Consider the following 22,528-nt stretch of genomic DNA (forward strand, 5'->3'; position numbering starts at 1 on the left):
GCAAAGAGAAATCTTTTGTTTAGAAAAAAAAAAAGAAACCGAAAAATTTTATTTTCATTCAATATTTATGATGTTAACTGTTTCTTTACTTCTTATGTGCTTTCGATTTCAACGAATATGCATAAAGTCAAATGCAAACATTTATTATAACAATGCATAGAAATCACAACCGGCTACAACGTAAGTTTAGCAAGAACTGAATGCTAAGAGTGCTGCGATCAATTATGCAAATTATTAAAGAAGAGTTACATAATTTCACGAAATGACAATTATAGAGAGATGAATAAGAGCGTAAAGCAACAGAGTTAATATGTAAGTGTAAACAACACTAAACATACATATGGTAATCAAAATATGGTATTTTGATTAATACACAAAAAAAAATGCATTTTATTATCAAATGAAAAATCAAATTTACTCCTTTAAGAAATTATTTGATTTATGATAAATAAATGAAGAAATTATTAAGCGATTTTTTCTTTTCATTAAAGATGTGTTACTGTGCGATGACTGTGATGACATTAAAAGAGATCTATGGCCAGAGGCCATTTATTATAAGAACCGGAACATTTGCTTTGCCTGATGAATGAGAAAATTAAATGCGCAAAAATAACAAAAAAAATTATGTGAAGGGAATGAAAGTCACCGCTTTACCCCTAATAAATAGCAAAATTAAAGAAGGAAATGCACAATTGATCTGAACGGGACACGTGTCAAAGAAAATATACAAAGTTCTTAATAGCTTTATACGTAAATATTTTTACAAAAAAAAAAAATTTCCTTTTCTCCTTCTCATCCTCCTCTTGAAACAATCACACACCAAGTGATATTACAAAATGGCCTAAACAGTCTCTGAAGACTCTCTCTGTATTGCTTGTCCGCCTTGCTTTTACTATGTCTGCCTTGTATATGCGCTTGTATGCGTACGCATATATAACTAACTGCGGAAATGTCAACATATTTTCGAAACTGAATGGCTGCTCATCTAGCGGAAAATGGATTTTTAATATTTTATATGCAAAGAAAAAAATAATATTGTAAGCACGAATAAAAAAAAAAAAAAAAAAAAAAACAAATAAACAAAATCACAGCTATGTACGCTTTAGAGCGAATGCTCGATACCCGCCAACTTATGTAAATTTATGAAAATTTGTGTTCTTCTCTTAATTGTAAACGTGCCAGTGGGCGGGCAAATAGAAACTTTTTAATTTTGTTTTTCTTTGTTTTTTTGCTTAAAATATTAAAAATCAGTTAATAAAGTTTGAGGTGAATAATATAGGCAGATCCAGTTGGTTCAAAACCCCAGTGCATACAAATCTGACTGAATGAATAGAACAAATAAATATCAGAGTTTCAAGTTTTATATTTTAAACTTTTTAAAGCAAAAATCATTTATTATTAAAAAGTTCATCTTCTTGCTGAAATTTCTTCATTATTCATCTTTTCAATTATCGCCGGCAGATTTTGATAATTAATTTATAGAATTTCGTTTAGAGACTATATGCAATTTTCTAAATTCCTCTTTCAACTTTTGTAGCCGCTGCAATCTAAGTAGGCGATGTAAACGTACGCTAGATTGATGTGTCAGATTAAATTGGGCCGGTATATTTTATTGATCTTGATGAAGATAGCGTACATCTTGGAAAATTTCTATTGCAAATTTGCATAGTGTACAAACGGAATGAGAAAATTAATATATCTTCGCCGTTAAGTGCTAAAAGTAAAAAACTGGCGCAGATATTACTATCAAGAGGTAAAGGGAGAAAGGAAGTAAGGGAGAAAAGAAAAAAAATCGAATATGTATTTTAACGCATTTTAACAACTTTTCTCTTCTTTATCCCACTGTAGAAACTAAACCATAGGATGTCCGGCTTAAAAGTTATATATGAGAAAAATGTAAAAAGAAAAAATATATATAGAACAAAATGTTAAACTTTTATGAGTTTCAGCACATCAAACGCGCGCACATAGACACAAATTATGGATGAGTTTTATGGAGACTTTCGTAAGCGTAGGTTGAATCCATCAGCCATGTTGACATGAAAGACAATTTTTCTAACATATTTTCTTCTTCTCCTTTTTTTTTCGATTAAACGCTTGAATTAGTTGTAAAAGCTTTTTAACGATTTTATTTAAAGCAAAATTCATACACAAATCGTTTACTAGTTGGATAAGCTTAAGTTGAATTTAAACAACAACAAAATTTCACTATTTAATGTTTACGTTTTTTAGGTGCCGGCATTCCACTATCAAATTCCGATATCGTTAAAGATCTTGAACTTGGTATCATTTTTGCTAATTTATTTGGGAAATTTGAATGATGCATGTTGCTGTTACGCACATCTCCGGTTACTGTACTAGCGAAACGATGCTTTCTTTTTCTCTTTTCCTGTTTGATTTTTTCAGCGTCTCTACAATTATTTATACGAATTTAGTCGAAAGCAAAATTAAAATTTTTATTTAATTTATTTACCTTTCCGTATAGGTTAATCGATTGGTAGGAGGTTGCGGTTTCGGTGCATTATGCTTTCTCGCAAATGCTGTCGGCTGTTCCTTGAGAGCAAAGCTTTTGGCAAAATGCCCCATATGAGCGTTTTTCACATTAAATATAGGCTTCAGCTCCTTGGGAAACGTCGTATAAAATTTAGTCCAGGAAACAAAAGCTAGAAATAGTGGAAATCGAAACAATTCCATGATAAAGTAGTAGACTTGTACAAAAATTTCCTCTACTCTGAGATCGATGAACCCCTCTCACACGTAACATCAGACATTTAGTTTGTGTGTGCGAAAATCTTTCATAATTTACATTATTATTGAAACCCACAAAAATTAATATTTCGCTATTCTTTAAAGGCGGCATACGTTAAAATTAATTTGCTTTCATTTCCCGTGTGGCATAATGTCAACTTTTGAATCTTAAATGGAAAGAAAGATATTTAACAAAAACAAAAGCCTTAACCACTTAAGCATCCATTATCCTGTTAAGAAAATGTATACACACACGTATACGACAAGCCCGCCCAGGAATACGTAAAACCACCATTAATTTTAACGCATAGACATCTATCCAATTTTGCAGTGCATATGCACGGGGGCGGGTAGTTCGTTGCTTGGTTGGTTGATGTATCGCCGCCACCCACACAATTATTATTATTTTAATACTATAAAATGTGTATTCATTGTGGTAAATGTTTCATCTCATTTCTTATATTCTATTTTTGGATGCGTTGTTGTTTTTGTCACGACAAACTCATTTAATGGCAATAGGAAAACATTTGTTACTTTTTTTTTTTTGCATCCATTTGTTTGTCGGTCTACTTATTTCATTTACTGTCTAATGTCTTTAATTTGACTCTAATTATATTAGAAGCAATTAAGTAGCATCATGTCGTTGTAAATGAAAAAATTGATGGTAAAGAAAGAAAATTGTAAAACAGAGAAGCAAAACCGCATAAACCACAATTACAAGGAAACTGACGTTCGCTCCGTAGATAACTCCCACATGAATGTCAATTAGAAATAGTTTCAAGGGGAGTTCTCTCTAATAACTGAAAAAAAAAAAATAAAAAGAAATAAAATAAAAAAATACATCTGCATATATTTTGTGTATTTTTCGCTAAGATACTCTTTTTTTCACTATGTGTCTTCTCTTTCTCGCACACACACACTTCCAAGAAATAATCTGAAACAACACCGAACAATACTTATCAGAGTTACTTGGTATTTTTTTTTAATTTTCGCTGATGTGTATGTAAATTTTAACCGCACTACCAGACGTATACGTATTATTCTTTTACTAAGCCAGAGGTTCTCACAGTAACTTGAGTAAGGTTTTACAACGAAATATAAGCAAATAGCTTAAGCCAAATGAAGCCATCATTTAAAGAAGATTAAGAAACTCTGCATAAAGCTATCAATTATTTTTCATGCTGTTGTTGTTATCTATTCGTTGCTCTTTGGATTTCTATCAGTTCTATGCAAAATATTTCAATACATTTTCATACCCTTATTGGTACACACAAACAACAGCGCCTGTACCCACCTATTTGTTGTTTGTATCAAATTATCGTTTGTTTTTTTGTTGGTTATTTTTATTTCTTTGGTAATTTGATATTCTTCTTCTACTGAATCCCTATTGTTAACATACTTTTTACCATAAACTAATTGTGTTTTGCATCAATAATACCTCTCAGTAACATGTGTTGGTTGTTATCATACATTTGCATAATTTATCAAACCTTAATGCAAAATAGAGTTCTTTCTCTTTTTTTATTGTTTGCTTAGGTCTCACGTTTATTTATTTATTTATTTATTATTTTATTTTTTTTTGTAAAGTCATTTCAAGAAAGATAGGGAAAAGTACAAAGTAATAACTAATTGTTAAGCTGAGGCTTAAATATGCTACTTGTAGAAATTGCCCAAATATATTAAAAGCAACTAAAAAATGCACTCACACTAATCATTTAAAAAATATGGCCAGCGTACATTCAATGCCTGAACGTAGCGGGAGGAAAGAAGTTGTCGAGACTTCTGCATGTTGAATAACTTGACGATTGATTGATCAGGGCAATGAACGTAGTTGAATTGATCAAAACTCATGCTTTAGAAATTCAATAGAGTCGCCTTAAAAATTGCTTACCTCCTAGTAAATGCTCGCAAATGCCGAGTCTTGGATCAATCATTGTAAAATCGCACAAGCTCATCGAAGCGTCAGCATGAAATAAAGCTAATAAATTTGATATGATTAATATACAGGCACAAAGGGAAACTGACATGAGAGCCATTCTTTGCAAGGCAAGAGAAGACAAGACCATTATGATAGCTATTGCATCACGCTTGGCGACTAACTTGAGCTTTTATAAGAATAATACGAAGACACAAATTGAAGAAGAGATCCATTACATATGAAAAATATGTCATTGATTTGATTAGATTAACACCGCACTTCAACAATACTGTTATGTACGTCATGTTAATTATATGGTAGATCGGCCGATTGTCAATACTAAGTAAACTGTAATTGTAAATACATGGAAAATTTAACTTTAATCGTCAGCATAACTTCTTCCGATAATGATACAATCGGTTCAACATTGCGAAGCGGTGAAAATACACTTGAGTTTCTGCAATGACCGCATTATTTACTCCAAACATTTTTCCTTGCTTCGCATGGTTCTGAAATAACTCGTAGTGTTGACGGTGAAGATGCTTTCCCAATATCAATAACATCGAAACGGTTCGCTCGTATCCGTTCTAAAAACTATGGGAGATGCGCTACTCTCCGGAAATAAATACTGAATAAACAAACGGTTTTGAGCCATCTGTATGAGATTGAATAGAAAAACATGGCTGATATCCAAGGCCCACATGAATCAATGGCGAATAATTTAATGGATCAGATTTCTATCCGTGAATCATTAACGAGTACCTGATGACGGGCGGTGAAAGAATTGTCACACATGACAATAATGTGCGAGACGATCATGGACGAAGCTGCGCAAACGATGGCAAAGTCCAGATCACGCTACGTAAAATAGTGCTTTCCGCGAAACTTACGCTTATTTTCACTTAGCAGGCTTAGGCGTATCCTAAGCATTTCCTTGATGGCTTGCTTAAATGTTATAAACTTCAATATTCCTATCCGTCCGTCAAGGAGTCTTATATTTATAGAGCTTAGTCAATGCAAACTCAATTGCGAGCTTCTTTTTTTTTTTTTATTACATTTTGGTCCCCCTATAAAAACCTAAATGAAGCCTATCATCGGGTTCCTTATGCATTATTGAAACTTCTCTTCTTAATACAAGGATATAACTTCACATATCTCTTTCAGATCTTTGAAAGTCGTGTTACGTCCCTTTCATATACTACGCAATGTTGCTGTGGGCACATTGCAAGTTTGTACTGTAAACTGAGGAGACCTGAGGACAGGAGTAAAACGCTGATGTTTTCCTCATTACTCATAAACTACGACCGATAAACCTGCCATAATTTCAGCGCATATTCTATAGGCGACACTCTACAAAAATTAAAAAAAAATCGGCAACGCCTTTTTTATTTTATGGTGTACCATAATTAAATTTTTTTTTTTTTTTCTGATCTTTTATAACGCACAGAAGCAAAGTCCATCAACCCCATTTTTGGCCACTCACAGATTCGGAATACACCTAAGCATGTCCGTCCAATAGGCTGTCTAACTATGTTGAAAACTGTGGTAAAAATTCTCCCGTTCGCAAAAATGAAGATATCGCCTACAAATTTACTAAAGAGTTTGAAAATGATCCAAATTTTTCAAAGAACGCGTCTGCAACACCCACACATCTATAGAGAAAGAAAAACAATGAACATCTTTGCTTATCGTGATAAGCTACAAAATAGAAAAAATCAGCCACCCATCCCCTTTAATAATATAACGAATGAAAATTTCTAATGCATCGACTGCATGAACCGGAACTGCTTTATTCGGCCGCTATTTATTTCATTGTCTGCCAAACTCTCTTAACGGATGTGAAGCTAACTTGTAAAAAGCCCATGCCAATCTCGCGTTTCGATTTTTCGCCCAGAAGTCCCATGAGCTCCGGAAACACTTCTCGATCCAAATGCCAGTTAAAACATAAGACAGATGTTTGATGAAAAAACTCCATAAATTTTTTAATTTATTTAATAGAGGACACTGCCTACAATCTGCCCCACAGAATTTTTAATGGACCTAAACGGAAAGCACCTAAACGGTCAGCGTGAGACTGATTTCGATCGGCGAAAAACAAAATTTTTATGCATTGTTTTGAATTTGATACGCACAGATATCAAAGCAACGCCGTGATATAAACATAACTTGATTACTTGCTTTTGTATATAATGCAATTATATGAATTTTAAACTCTTTGTTGTTGTGTATATGTATGTGTATTATTTTGTACGTATTAAAAAAACACACTTTGAGAACGGTTCGTTGGGAAAATATAAATATTACCTACCGATGGAAGGACGTAAGGAAAGGAAAAAATTAATTGCAATAGTCTTTAAATTGAGAATTTTTTTAATACGCATAGGTAATGATGATCCACAGCATCGCCATCATTAGACGATATAAAATCGTATAATGTATTATATAAAAATTAAATTTAAGTTGTTATTGAAATGTTTTGCGAGAGAAGGCGAAAAACCAATATTTTTCCAATTAAAAGTTGTCGTCATATTAATCATAACGTAAAAAATAAAAATAAAAAAATTGATAAACAAGCAAAGGGTTTCATTTCATTTTTTGTTTTTTACACTTACACCATAAACACTTCAAAGCCGCCCCCTGGAGAAATTTGTTTTTTTTTCCCCCCGTAAATCTAAATAATGTATAAAAACGCGATATTTTTCCTCTTTTTTTTTTTTTTTTGTTTTTTTGTTTTTTTTTTTTTTCTTTCACATTTCATACCGAGGTAAAGTTAATTTTGATTGCGTGTAATTACAATATTGCAATGTGGACGTTTTTAAATGAATAACTCTGACGGTCCGGTCTATAGGGCTGTTATACATGTGTTGTGGTAAAAAGTGAGGCAGAGGCAAAAAAAAAAAAAAAACTTAATTAGATGTTACTAAGGATTACTGACACATACATATATATATATATATATATATACAGCAGAGTGCATGAAATATGGACACACAGTTAATAACACAAACGCAATATAAGCACACAAGAGAGTGTGAATACAACACAAAAAAAGGCCGGCAAAGGGAAATAAAGTTTTAATTAAAATTAAAGGAAAAAAAAATACAAAAAAAATTATAAGAGAACTATAATAGCCTTGGAGGAAATTTAGATACCCTAAGCTAGATATTTGAAAATTTTCTATTAATTATATTTATGCTTGAATGAGCAGACATATACACACCTACATATACAAAATATTTATAACAATTCTCAGATTGTTATCTGCCAAACAGCTTAACAACAAATTTTTCCTTCGAGACAGTCTTAGTCTCTTTTAACTGTATGGGCGGCAAATATCAGCGGGCGTCGTACCAGTTTTAAGATTTAATTAGTAGCGAATCAGATAAACCAAATATGCGCAATATGAGGCTACAATTTCAAATTTTGCGCCTTTAAAATCGACGATAGTAAGTGGAGAAAGTGGCTGACAGAAGGACAAAACAAATTGTTCAGGTCGCCAGTTTGTTTATCCAACTTAAAATGACGTCAAAATAAATTTGATGTGTCTTCAGCAGGAAAGAAAGTAGAAAGATAAAATCGCGTATTGAGATGAACAAATTTTCGCTTCTCTACATTTCTACGAATTGTCTTATAGCAGACCGAAGAGCAGTGAGCGAGCGTCACATTTTTCCCAATTTCTTTATTGTCAAGCAATTTCTTATTGTCCAACACGCAATTGTCCTTAGCTGAACTTATTTTATGATAAGGTATTGAGGCTTTAGAAAGCGGACAGCGAATGATATACGAGAAACACATAATCTCTTAAGCACATATGTAAGTGTCGCGAATGTAATAGGAATCTCAATGCATTTCCACTTACAAAAGATACGTCCAAAAAAAAGAAAAAAAAAAAAAGAATAATATAATAATAGTAAACGAGTCGTCAAACTGCAATCAACTGTTTTATGGGAATTTCCACAAGACTTGGGTAATATGTTTAATTATCAAATATATTTTTTTTCTTCTTCTTCTTTTTTCTCCCGTCTCTCAACTTTCGAATAAATCTGTCAATAGCCTCTTTTTCTAATTCGCTTTTGTTGTTGTTGTTGTTATTGTTGTTGCAAATCGGTACAGGACTTTTACGCACTTTAATTAGTATTCGATGACTTAATGTTTCCAAGATTTCACAGAGAAAAACCAGGTCCACGGATTGCCTAGAACGAACCTTTTTGCATCAATCATTTGTTTAACTTTTTTGTGTTCCCATACTTACATGCATACTGCAATGTAAAAGTATACCACCAATATATTGATGGAGAAGCGACCGCACGATAAGGCTACATGAATGTATGTGTATTACTTGACATAGCTTATGTTAAAAATATATTAAAAATTTGAAGAAAAAATTACGATACAAAGGCAGCAGATGCAGCAGACTTGTTGAGGCCATAGCTTTAGGGGAGTAAGAAAGAAGGAAACTCTCCTTTCGAACGAAGATTTCGATCTGCTCAAAAGACAATTTGAGAACCTCACCTTAACTCCAATGAAAAACGCATAAAAGTCAGTCTCTCGTCAGAAATCGCAGTTGACAACATCTCTGATGCGTGCATCTATCTAGACGAGACATACATTTTTGACGAGCTTAACATACCCTCAAGAATGTATATAAATACCGAATAAATTATAAATTTTCACACGTTTATAGGCTTGTTTTTCTTCTCTTTTCCTCCAGGAATTGCTTAGGCTAACATTTCATAAATATTTCACTTGATTGGTCAATTAAAAGTCAATCTTTCTTCTTTTTTTTTTTCTTCAATGAAATCGCAGCCTACAACAAGGCGAGTGAATATAGAGTAAGAAAAACGATTTTTAGCATCTATTTTCGATGAATGTTTCCTGTACGTTAACAATATCCAATAGCGATATCTTTGACATTAGAGAACCTGGTAATTGCTGCTCTTAGAGCCATATGTGAATTTCGCTTTGCTTATTTAGATTAAGAGAATAAATATTCAGATGAAAATGAAAACAAATTGAGCACTAGCTCAGCAATAAGGCTATCGTCGCTATCGTCGTCGTTTTGGAAACGAAAATTAGATATCGACTGTAAAATAGTTTTAACAAAGAAATCTATTAAGTTGATATTGCGTTCTGCAGTTGATTTCGGCATGCGCCTAAGGTTCCGAATGCCATTCTTCTAATAGAGGCAAAGTTAAGACAGTCACAAAGACTTGCTCCAGTTTTGCAGATTGGAGTGAAAGAGATTTCTTTAGGATCCATTGGCTTTTCACAATTGTTTGGCCAAGCAGACGTTTCGATCTCGATTTTGTCAATATTTGTTGAATATAATGGTCAAACTAGATGGAAACTAACAGAAGAGTAGTGCTGATGATAGCATTGTAGATTTGTTTCCATAATTTTCTCTTTAGCTCTTTCTTTCTCTCTCTCTCTCTCTAATATATCTTTGAAGGAGCAACTTTTTCATGATTTTGTCCATAATTAGAAGTACAGAAGTGGCAGAGTTTGCTGATTACTCATTAAACCCATACGACTCGGCACTCATCGCATGTTGTAATGGTATTCCTTAATTTGTTAGTGTTGCTCGAGCTCCAAGTTTTTCGGAAGGATTCCAACTATCACTTAGCACAGACAGACAATAAAAGTTTTGAGCTTGTTCTTATGAGCAAGTTTCCTAGTTTAACGGATAGCCCTGGCTTCGGTCATGAGGATTGAAGCACTTTCGTGAAGTATTTGATAAAACAGAACTTGGCCTGAAACTTTTGCCAGGGCATAGGTAAATGGCAGACCGTCATATTTAAGGCCGTCTGCATGTAGTAGATGCCAACCTCGACTTTCCAGTATTTAAGTTTTTTCCTCAATTAGATTTCGGGAGGCGCGCCTTCGAGTTTGTTAAAATCTGGCTACGGAAAGCATTTGAGATTTAATATGTTTCTTAGAGAGAGGAGAGAAATGAAAACAAAAATTGGTAGCAACTTAGGGAAGTAGGAAGAGGGAGGAAAACAAATTAAGAACGCAACGTAAAATTTAATTTTTCTGGCCCGTTAATACCCTAAAATGTAAATCAAATTCACATAGATATTAAGAGAATCGTATCTTGTGAAGAGGGACTCACCACCAAACCTGATCATGAGACAGAAGCTTAGTCAGTGTACAATCAGTGATTAAAAAATTAGGAACAATTTTGCAGGGGCTAGTAATCAGAGCAGAAGAAGGCATCGCTTGGCCTTGACATTAATCGAAAATTAATTACCGTTAAGGAGGATTAAGTTTCAAATTAATACTACGTATACCAGTTCAAAGGGACTCGAATTATAATTAATTCATTCGCCAAGTTGCAAAATAAAAGAAACCACGTGATAATGACGGCGTAGATATATAGTAAAAAATAATAAATCTTATGATAGTATAATATCTTGTCACAGCTGTTATGAAAACAACTGGAATGAAAATCACAGCAAATGTGTTAACAAAATAGCTTCGGAATCAATTTATTTGGGAAGTGGCAAAAACGGACTAAAGAGAGCACCTAACCGACATAGATTATATGATAAATATTGTGCGATATGTGCAAGACCCAAGGCCAAGAAAATTAAAATGAAGCGAATAGAAGTCACAAAGAACGTACAAAGCACAAGGCACCAAGACAAAAAAAAACTTCAAAATGCAAAAACTTCACTGCAATTTTTGGATGACATGAAAAAATAGAAACAGACTTGTGAATATTATATTTAACTAACTAATATATGCGAAGACTAAAGACGAAATCTGCCGGTGACGAGAGAGTCACTGGTGCATTAAGACCAAAGGCAGTTCATACATGCGATGGCAAAGAAAACATAAATCGTGTTATAGCTTGTTGTAGCTGTAACTTGTAGATACTAAATCATTGCAGCACTTGCGATCTCTTCGATGTGTAAACAACGCTTTTTGGAGAGTTATGTGCCAACAAAATGCCAAGCATGGGAAGCGTTATTTTCCCTCTTTATTTCGAAGGAAAGTGCGGCTGAATCGCAACGGATGATGAAAAATGATTGCACTACGATAATCGGAAAAAAAAAATTATAGTGCAGACCAGGTAAGCTATTAATATTGATGGCAAAGCCGATTATTCACGGCTCTGAGAGACGTTATAAAATGAATTTCCAACTCTCTCTCTCTCTCTCTCTCTCTCAGTCATATTATGATAAATTTGCTTGAGCAACAGTAGAAATCCGAACTCGTAAATAGAGTGTTCAAGAGTGACCGTTCTACGGACTGCCTGAACAGAGGAGTTGTTTTTCCGGCATAAAATTCGTGCGCTTTCAGGAAGATGAGAGAAAGCTACAAGTTGAAGGCGGACACTATTTTCCCGTCAAAAAAAAAAAAATAATAAATAAAACTACCGTTTCTCTTTATTAACATATCGCTTATATCTTGTATATACTTATGGTGTAAATGTTTTCGTTCGCCATAGATGGTAAGCTACTGAAACTAAATTCTCGAAATTCAATTTTTTTTTTTTAACTCTTTTTCTAATTTTTAGGACACTTTTCGTATGTGCCTGTAAAGGTACAATTCCCCTTTGATGATCATGCTCATGTCAATGTAATAACTAATCTATGCTAAATTTTGTGAACAAAAGATTTCTAACAACAAGTCTGCTCTTCTGCCCGATGATTATTATATTGTTTAAGATCCTCCACCGATGCAGTTAGCATAAAATATATATGAGATGCGTTTTATTGTTGCCAAGTGCAAGCGAAGTAGGCAGATGACTAAATCAGCACATATATATATATATATATATATATATATATATATATATATATATATATATAGGAATGCATATATAGGACTTGATTTTGCTATAGATATTTTCAAGTATTTCTTATAAGAAAAGTAAAATTAAAGTAACCTCAACTACCAAATGGTAAGGAAGCGGAAACAGGAAGCAGTTAAATGTAATTTGAAAAAATTGTTTAATAAATAAAAGATAAGTCAATAATAGCAACAGTTAAAGGATATGCCGTACGAGTCATAATAAACAGTACTTAAAAGCTAAAGTATATCGAAGTTCAAGCAAAAAGCTGAAATATTTTATGGCAATGAGAATGTGTGTAAGCGCGTGAGCTTTATAAACAAACATAATAAAATTATAAGAACGCATCGAAAAACAAGAGAAGAAGCAAATGAAACAGAGAAATTATTAAAAAGAAATCAATGACTTAAGTTTAACTCCATATGCACCATCATTGAGGTCGATGACGTGGTATTGGTTTTTTTGTTGTCCATTTCAGATTTCTCGTCTCTTACTTGCATTAAATAAAGAAATAAAACTTTCGATGCCTTTTTTTTTTGTTTTTGTTGCTTTCATTTTCTTTTTAAGCAGAAAAGTGCGTCCAATCAAAAATCCATTACAAATGTTACGCTTGATAGCTATACGCTATACAATGCGAAGAAAAGATTCGTATAAAAAGGCACACATACATATGTTTATTGGAACAATAAAATCGTTAGAGTAAGAGAAAAACATCCTGTGAAATGTTGTAAAATAGTATCCGTTCAAATGAATGCACACACATACATACATACGTGCATATATATATATATATATATATACAGGCATACAAGCTATATACGTACAATGGCCATAACAGTAACTATAGCATAAGCAGCAACCAAAGGCAAATAACAACAACAAAAATGTTCAAGCGAATAAACTTTGCAAAAATATCCCTAAGGAAATACTAAAAATGCACAATAATTGAATCAGTTTTCAACTTGAAATCTACACAATAAAAACTCTGTGTGTAAAATCCTTTTTCTTTCTATCTTTTTCTTTTTCCCGTTTTTCGTTCTCTTTCCTCCTCCTCGCCGATATTCCGTTCGTATTCTGCTCTAACATCTTTGATAACGACACTGGTTTGCATTAGTTTTGTAAGTGCTTTTCTCTCTATATTGCCGGTCTTGCTGGCCACTTCATGACTGCGTATATATACATGCATACACATATACATATATATATACATACATACATACACTTATATACACAATAGTGCAATTGTCTTAATTTATTGAAATGTAAAAAACATTTTATGAGTTTTTTTTTTTTTTTTTTTTTTTTTTTTTTTTTTTTTTTTTTTTTTTTAAATATCGAAAAGTTTATAAATTATCGAAATTGGAATTAATCTTTTTTATGGATATAAAACAAAGCAAAGAATTTGTGTTTTTAGAGATTTTGATCTATACCTGTTCACATAAGCAATTTATCTTAGATAACATAATAAGGGATCGGCGCAACTATCTTATCAAATTTCTTTTAACCTTTACTTTTTATCGTCCTTCAACAACAATCGTATATTGAAATATTCTAAAGGATCATATCTACAATATTTTATGGCGAATCAAATCTCTTTTGTTTAGATCAAAACTATTTAAAACTGCATTCGCTTCTTCCTTGAAACTATCTTTTTCGAACTGGACCTAGCTTTGCGGAACGAAACCATCTGAATTTTCGGAGAATTGTAGGCTTACCGAAACGCTCACCTTTCCGTGCTGCTCCCTATAATCGCTCACTGATTGGAGCTGCTTAGGCGACGGCAAACAAGAGTTTAAGGTTTACTATCTATAACCTGGCAACAGGTTTCCGTTTTGTTAGGCTAAGAGGAATGTCGGAAGAGTTCTGTTTTTTCTTAAGAAAAGACGACATTTTCTGATCCCATTCGGTCCTCTAATATGAAGGCCATCTAATTGATTCAATTTCCAGTGGTACTACAAAATTTTAGAGGGCTAGGACACAACTGGGTGTGTGCTGTATGATGACGTGCTTGGAGGCATAATTTCCTCGAGGAAAGATAATTGACTGAATGCCCTTCCAGAGCAAGTAACAAATCTAAATCAGTACAGAATGGGACGGCAACTCACGAAATCGTGGATGTCGTCGAGGGTCAGGTTGCCCAAAACTAGGATTGCTCCTCGTATGACGATGCATTACCCGTCAAACTACTAGAATGAATGCCATCTTCTCTGACTGCTAGGTACGGACCAACGGGGTGTATCGTGCTGGGTATGGTTTCGTGGGGAACTAGTATGAAGATGTTAGGTAAATCACAACGCCTACGAGAAAGCGAGAGGATGGCTCACACCTATTTCATATTTTGGTACCTCAGGAGTATAGTAGGATCCCCTGCAATACGGATTGTACTAGTCCTTGGCGGGTGTCAGCTACAGCTTATCCAATTAACTAGAGTCTAATCGGGCGCTGCGAAATAAGGCTATAAATGGCCGGAAATCTGACCCAAACGGCTAACTAACCCGCTTACAACTGATACTTGAGGAGCTAAGTTATGTATATACCTCCTATTACGTTTATTAAATGATTTTAGTATCCTATCGCCTCTTACATTTTTAGATGGAATTTGTGTAATCAAAACAATGTAATTTAACGAAAATGGTTTGTATTTTCTGCATGCAACCATTGCTATGAGGCATACGTTTGGCGAATGCATGACATACTAGATAAACATGACTAGACAAACGTGTTTATTAGATTAGCAATTTTTTTTAATTTTCCGCCTTGAATTTATATTTTCGGGAGGCGTTTCCTTTTCTCTTGTTACCTTAGTTTCTACCAAGCTCTACAGCCAATTGGAATGAATCGGTTGGACACAAATAGGAAGTAAATGTATATATATATATATTGTACTGCAATTAAGCAAGCCGATCGTGACATTTTTGAATAATGATGATAAAATGTTTGTCTCACATATGAAGCGAAAAAATTAAAACAAAAAAGAAAAAAAAAACAGTTGTACAGTCCATCAATGTTATAACTGAACAAGCAAAGACCGTGAACATATACTCGATGTGAAAAGTAATAAAAGGAAATCTAACGAAGGATTATGGCACAACCATTAAACCTAAATAATGTTACGCATCACCGCCATTTCGATATCATTCATGATGTTCCACTTACTAATTCCATACACAAAAGCGACAAAATGATTGAGATTGAGCTTTTCCGCATGCAAAAAGCCCTTCAGAAGGGGTGCTTACGATTAATAAATTTACCAACAATTCGGGCAAAAATATCAGCAATATAACTTTAAACAATCGCAAAATATGGGTAAGCAAAAGTTTAACATTCGTATTTAATAATAATAATTTTTATATAAGTAAAAGCACAAATATATTCTCAAGTTTAGAATTTCAAAACCTTCAACTCAACGCTTAAAATATCTTTACTGCCATATAAACACCTTCGGACTGTTTTTTGTTGCCCAAAAAATTATGCTATCAGGCCTCTTTCGTGGGTATATTACATTACAAATCTCCTAGAAAAAAAAAAACAATACTTGGATCCCAACACCGACAAAAAAGGCAAAATTACGCAATTAGTTAATAGCACAAAATGTGTTTAATTCCGCGTTTTCGATATAGCTATGATCTAAAAATCAGACGAGAGTCCGGAGATATATGAGGTTTATATTTTTCAATCAGACTGCTTTCGATGACTATCAAGGTGTTTATGTCGTAGCCGCTACGAAGCCGAATGTTTCTACCTTATGCTCCGTCGCTTTTGCCATGAGATCAATAAGATTTTAAAAAGCTCCATAAGGTCTTTAAAAAAATGTTATGACTGATAGGAGTCATCCAACGGAGCCAAAACTACTTTTCTTAAGCAAATCACCTTAATTCCATATTTTTGGTAGAAAATTTCTTTGCAAAAAAAAGAAGACTCGAGCAATAAATGCCCTTACGACCCTAAAAGTAAGCATACTGCAAAATATGAAGCTTCATCCCATAATATAACTCTTCTTTAAGGAAAAACTACCTTAAGTGAACAAAAGCAAGTTAAAAGATCGAACAAAATCAAATAACGGGCAAATTTCATATTCGGATCATGGCGTACCATTTACCAGAGAATTAATCCTGCAAATTAAATGTTAAGAATAGGAATTACAGGTGCAATGCTCTATTATATCATACGCTTTGGACGCCTTCTGTGGGAGAATATATTTATGAAGATGAAACAAAAAATATATTTTTTTTTTTAAAAAGCTATTATTAAAATTTTATCACAAAAAAGCTTATTAGTAAATTTTCCATTTCTTTTTAAAAATGAGTTATAAAAAATATATTTTATCTGACATAAAAAGTATTCTATTAAAGAAATCTAATATTTTCCCACATTTTTTTTTCAATTTATACTTTGGATGTTTACTAAACAACAAATAATAAACGAAGCCATCGACAAAACGAATTTTAAGCAGGAACTTGCATCGAGCTGCGGTGTCCGAGTGGTTAAGGAGATGGACTTGAAATCCATTGGGTTCTGCCCGCACAGGTTCGAATCCTGTCCGCAGCGATTAACTACTTTTTTTTAATCTATCAATTTATTCTATCAATTTCAACTTTATCTTTTTCACCTAATCGCTTAAAAAAGTGCCCTACAAAAAGAATATTCTTCTGAATACGTAAATACATCGTCACATTCCTTTATTATCTTGATTAAGCTTAATAATAATAAGCTTAAATACTTTCTGTCTTAACACATACCTTTACATGCTTTCTCATGCATTTCTCTGTCCTCGGTTAACAGCTCTTCAAAATGGTGTTGCAAATTAGAAGCTGCTTCTTGGACAGTATTGGCCATACGATCGGCTTCATTCAAAACTTTTAAGTATGTATCCATTTCGAGCTGAGAAATTCTAAAAATGATATTTACACATTAGAGGGAAACCGGGATTATATTTGTAATTTTCTACCTAATTCGTTTATTTTCCAAGTATCTTACAAACTGAACTTCACTAGGCGCTAAGAAGAGTACAGCACGACCACTACACCCTGCACGAGCCGTACGGCCGACGCGATGCACAAAATCGGCAGTTTTTTGTGGTGGCGAATATTGGACAACCAAATCTATTTCAGGAACATCGATTCCACGACCGACAACATCCTGAGAATAAAGACATAACAAAGTGCGTATTACTACAAAAGTCTGTTTTTTATACTTGAATATCGCATACCGTAGCTAGTAGAACACCATTTTTGCATAGACGAAAACCTTTGAAAACCCCTTGTCTTTCCGTTTGAGACATTGAACCATGTAATCTTCAAAAATTTAAATAAGATCATAAGTTATATCGGTTATCGACAAGTTGCCAAGCTCTGATTAAGGTTAAACTGATGTTATGCAAGAGATAAAGGGCAAGTTTAGTTAGACGTTTGAGCAATGGTTCTCAATTTCTCTGAAAACTTTTAATAGAGATATAGATAAAACTAAGTCCTTTTAATAGTTTCAAGAAAAAACTTGCCTTTTTGCATTGGTTTAAGGTAAATCAGAATTCGGCCTAATTAATTACCTATTGTTGGTATGAAATTTCGGGAATGTTCAACTTACTTAAAAAATCTCAGACCCTTTAATAAGGGTTCCCGTACTTCCCGTTCATTACTTAATTCGTTTTCTGTGACTTCGTCATCATCTTCATCCAAAATTTTTTGGGTAAGTTCTTCGTTTAGTAGATCGTGATGAAAGTTCACCATTTCCATGGTGCTCATAAAAATTAATGCTTTAAATTTGTCTTTGCCTTTATATTCGTGCAGCAATAAACCAGATAAAATAACCAAACGTAATTTCACGGGCACTTGCACATATTGCAGTTTCAGATTTTCCGGTATTGTTAAAATTCCAGTGGAATCATCTCCGTCATCTACTACATCATTGGCAGCAGCTTCTATGACTTCTTTGCTATAGCCCCCACCGATTGTGGAGCCACAGTTGACAGAGTCTTCATCACAATTATCGATGAATATAGCTTCTTGTAGGGTCAGACCGGCCAACTTTTTCACCGCTGCTGTCAGTGTCGCAGAAAGCAGCATTTTTTGCAACGGCTCTAATGAATTGGGAGCTTCATTAGCTTTTTCTTCACGTTGTTTATTGATTGCTTCCACAATTTGTCCTACATCTCGTTCATAACCCATTTCCAATAGGCGATCGGCTTCGTCGAGTATTAAAAACTTTGCCTTTTCCATTTTAAAAGTGGCAGTGTGCAAAAGATGATCTACCAAACGTCCCGGTGTACCCACCAATATATTAATGCCCTTTCGTAATCGAGCCTTCTCTACTTTTCGTCTCTCACCGCCCATTAAAACGCCAGGCACCAACCAAGTGTAAGGTTTTATTAGCTTTTGGAACAATTCATGCGTTTGTATGGCCAATTCACGAGTCGGCACAATAATCACAGCCTGTATACCGCATTCACGTGTCAATTTAGGACGAATAGCTTGAAGTTTCTCTACTACAGGCAAGGCGTACGCCAACGTTTTTCCCGAACCAGTCTGAGAACGAACTAAAAGATCTTTGCCTGTGAAAGGAAAACACTTTTAAAACAATGTCATAAATACGATTGGAAGGTGTATGTACCTTGCAAAGCTTGGGGTATAGTTTTATTCTGCACTGCAGTTAATTTGGTTATGCTTAACAGATCTGCTAAATTTTTAACAGCATGAGGATGTAAACCCAAAGACTCCACCGCGCAGTCACTGAAGATTTTTTCAGTTATCGGTTTTACCAAGCGTTGTCCTAATTCAACCTTAACGAAATCATCTTTAAACAGACCAACTTTTCGTACCTTTGAATCGTTAGATTTAGGTTTCTTTGATCTGATTAGCTCTTTACTTTGTCCTTCCGCTTTGCTTTTCTGTTCATCTTCTCGCTGATAAAACTTATCAGCAGGATGTATATTTGCAGCGGAATTTCTAGAAAATTTGCTAAGACCATCTTTAATTTCTTGGTCCGTTAAAACACGTTTCCATCCTTTTCCTTTGCGACTTTCCGAATTTTTTTCAATTTGGTTCGCAGTTCGTTGATTTAAATGTTGTGGAACCGGAGTTGTGCAAACATTTAGCAGTAGATCTTCCGAAGGTTCTTTACTAGCATGCTTTTCGGTAAAGCTGTCTGTTGAAGTAGTAGCAGCAGTGGTCGGACTTTCTGTGGCATTACAACGCACTTTGCTTTTTACATTTTTTGATTTTGATGGAGATTTGAAACGATTTTTTACAGAAGTCTCACCATCATCTGCGTCTCTAATCTTGGATTTTGATTTCGACAATAAGCCGAACGGGTTTGTGGTGATCGGTTTAATTCTATTGCTGCTATCAGTACTTGCTTGGGATCCGTTCTTTTTTACAATTCTTCTCGCCACCAATGCCTTGATTTTTTGTTTACCTTCCCCGAATTCAAATCTAAAACCATTTGGTGCAATGCCTTTCGATAATATTTTCTTTTCTTTTAACGGTGTTACGGCTGGCTAGAAGTTTTTGTTCAGAAACGCTTCAAATTGATGAGCAAATCATAAAATCAAAACACTAATACTTACCTCGGGCCGACAGCGTGTAGGCTGCGTAGTTGTTGTTATATTTAATTCTATAGTCATGTTTTCGTTTATTGAAATCTACTGAAATTATCACTAATATCTGCATTTATTTTCGTTGAAAACAAACTAAACGTGGTCTGCGTAAAAAAAAAAACCCTGTTGCTTATTTATCTTTTGGGCTCATTTCTCTGGCGTTGCCAGATGCTCCCAATTTGGTTAATAATGATAAACTAAATACTACAAACATAATGAAGACAAATTCAAATATATATAAAGACAAATTTAATAATAAATGCCTCCAGGCATATGTCAAGCTTAGCAGATTTCAATATAGAATATATATAAACAAAACGAAACACATCAGTTACCTCGTCAACATACCCATAAATTGATATAAAGGAAAACAAAATATATGTGCATTGCCTATGAACGTATGCAGAATTTGTGCACGAAGATTTTCTTATATGTTTCTAATAAAACTCAACAAATATCAAAAGCAGGGAAAAAGTTTCGTTTAATGTCCACTGCTACTCCATTCATATTATAAAGACTTTTCTCACTCATTCAAATATAGTCCTTCTAAATTCCACATACTTAACTAACTCCATATATAGTTGAAATATAAACGTTGCCTAAAAATATGCTTGAATAATTTTCGCTTTTTCAGTCTAAAAATGTGTATAAATGTTTTCTGATATATTTTATAAAAGTTTTTATAAAAGTTCTAAAAGACGAGCTCACCTAAAAAGTTGTTTACCTTCGAATCGACTGAATAAGACTGAAGACTTCTTAGGCATTCGTTGATTTGCCTTTTTATACCCATAACCGAAAGATGAGATGTATGTTCATTTTGTCAAAACGTTTGCATCGCCCGAGACGAAACTTCAGAGATCCCACAATGAATATATATTTTCTTGATCAGCATCGAATTCTGAATCGATTTAAGCATGTCCGTACGTCCGTACATGTCCTGGCTGCAAACTAAAGATATTGGCTGCAAATATTGCAGGAAAGCAAAAGTTCTTGCACGCTGGTCGGTAGTGAAAATAGACCAAATTTTTCGAAGAAGATGCCTATAGTACCACGTAAACTGAAAATGCTTCTATCATTTAAAGGAGAGAAAAAATTTGGTTTTGCTCATTACTCATAACTGCAGCAATTTACAAACATTTGAACGTATGGTCTATGCCCGTGGTGGTCCCTAACCGATAGTATAGAGTATAAAAAAAGATTGAACATATATCAGATAAGTAGAAGAAGAAAGAGCAATTGTTTATTCAATGGTATTCAAATATTGGACATTTGTAGTACATAACGTACATGGTCCTATATTAAGAGATGTTATCTCCATGTTGTAAGCGCACACCGTTTACACGTAACTATATGAGTTATTATATATAGTTCAGTTATTAATACGTGGATTCAAGTACATAAAGTTGTCATAGGATTAATTGATGTTTTCCCCCGTTTTCTCCTAAGCAGGACGAGGATTATTAAAAAATTCTTTTCAAGAAAAGTTTACAATGCAGCAAATATAACACTGAACAAAAGCTTAGGAAGTATTTTTTTATAATAATATAACAAGACTAGAAAACATTATTACAAAAAATGCAATAATACAATAGAAATGTGATGCGGAAACGCATTAAAGGCGAAAGGTTGTCAAAGTGACGCCAACAATTTTTGCGGCAAACCTTTGGCTGACTTCCTCGCATTTTAAAACCCAAACTGGCGAGAATGAAAGAAGAGAAAATCTACATTATCGCTTCGACTTTGTAGCTCGTTTACAGCAACTGTTTGCGCAGCTCGATCTCGGAATCTCCTCAAGGCTTTTGATTTTAATAGTATTGACCTATTGTCGGTGAGTCTTCCAGAAGGCATTTCTTGCTTATATTCTCAATTTTTATATGCACAACAAGTGATTTATCCTAAAACAGCTGTACATGACCTAAAGAATTCAATTACATAGTACATCTGCCCCAAAAGGGGCACACAACAATGTCAAATCTTGTTTCGGAGTGGCTTGATATTCCGAATGATAGAGAAAAGCGCAACGAAGTGTGCTTAATATGTATCTCAGCCCAATTCGGTCTCGAAAGCAATAAAATGGGTAGCTGCTTAGCCTACAGGGTGGTCCGAAGAAAATGAACTCACCGATTGAAAGTATAGTTCAGGATAACAAGAAAATGTATTGAAGCTCCCAGGATAGCATAAAAGCCAATGTAGCTACGAGAGAATGTCATATGCATAGACGCTGGCTTCTACATGGGACAAAGGACGGACAGACAAATATATGTACTTTACAGGATCTCTGACCTTTCATTTCGGATGCTGCGAAAGTTTTGACCAAATGAATACATTCTTCGTTTGTGGATATGGTATAAAAACCGACCAATTATTTACTCAATTATTTTTTGTTTGTATTTTGATTAAAGTTTACAAAATTTAGTTTAGTATTTTTATACCCAACCCGCCAATCGATTAGACTTGATTTTACTAATTTTCT

The 22,528-nt window shown here is 34.0% G+C and overlaps 1 protein-coding gene and 1 non-coding gene across 2 annotated transcripts; one reads left to right on the top strand and one right to left on the bottom strand.

Moving 5' to 3' along the window:
- Nucleotides 1–2,102: 2,102 nt before the first annotated feature.
- Nucleotides 2,103–20,797, bottom strand: LOC119632369 (probable ATP-dependent RNA helicase CG8611). The gene is made up of 9 exons (XM_038025238.1): nucleotides 20,780–20,797; nucleotides 20,026–20,159; nucleotides 19,071–19,956; nucleotides 18,048–19,011; nucleotides 17,674–17,758; nucleotides 17,413–17,603; nucleotides 17,204–17,355; nucleotides 2,474–2,663; nucleotides 2,103–2,411 (listed from the first exon to the last, which is right to left on the bottom strand). The coding sequence occupies exons 2-9, from the start codon at nucleotides 20,080–20,082 to the stop codon at nucleotides 2,213–2,215; spliced, it is 2,724 nt and encodes a 907-aa protein (XP_037881166.1). The 5' UTR covers nucleotides 20,083–20,159; nucleotides 20,780–20,797; the 3' UTR covers nucleotides 2,103–2,212.
- Nucleotides 16,931–17,012, top strand: Trnas-uga. Its single transcript has one exon. It is a non-coding gene; the product is annotated as a tRNA-Ser (tRNA).
- Nucleotides 20,798–22,528: the final 1,731 nt, after the last annotated feature.

The sequence above is a fragment of the Glossina fuscipes genome, unplaced genomic scaffold (assembly GCF_014805625.2).
Source record: "Glossina fuscipes isolate IAEA_lab_2018 unplaced genomic scaffold, Yale_Gfus_2 0, whole genome shotgun sequence".
Classification (NCBI taxonomy): domain Eukaryota; kingdom Metazoa; phylum Arthropoda; class Insecta; order Diptera; family Glossinidae; genus Glossina; species Glossina fuscipes.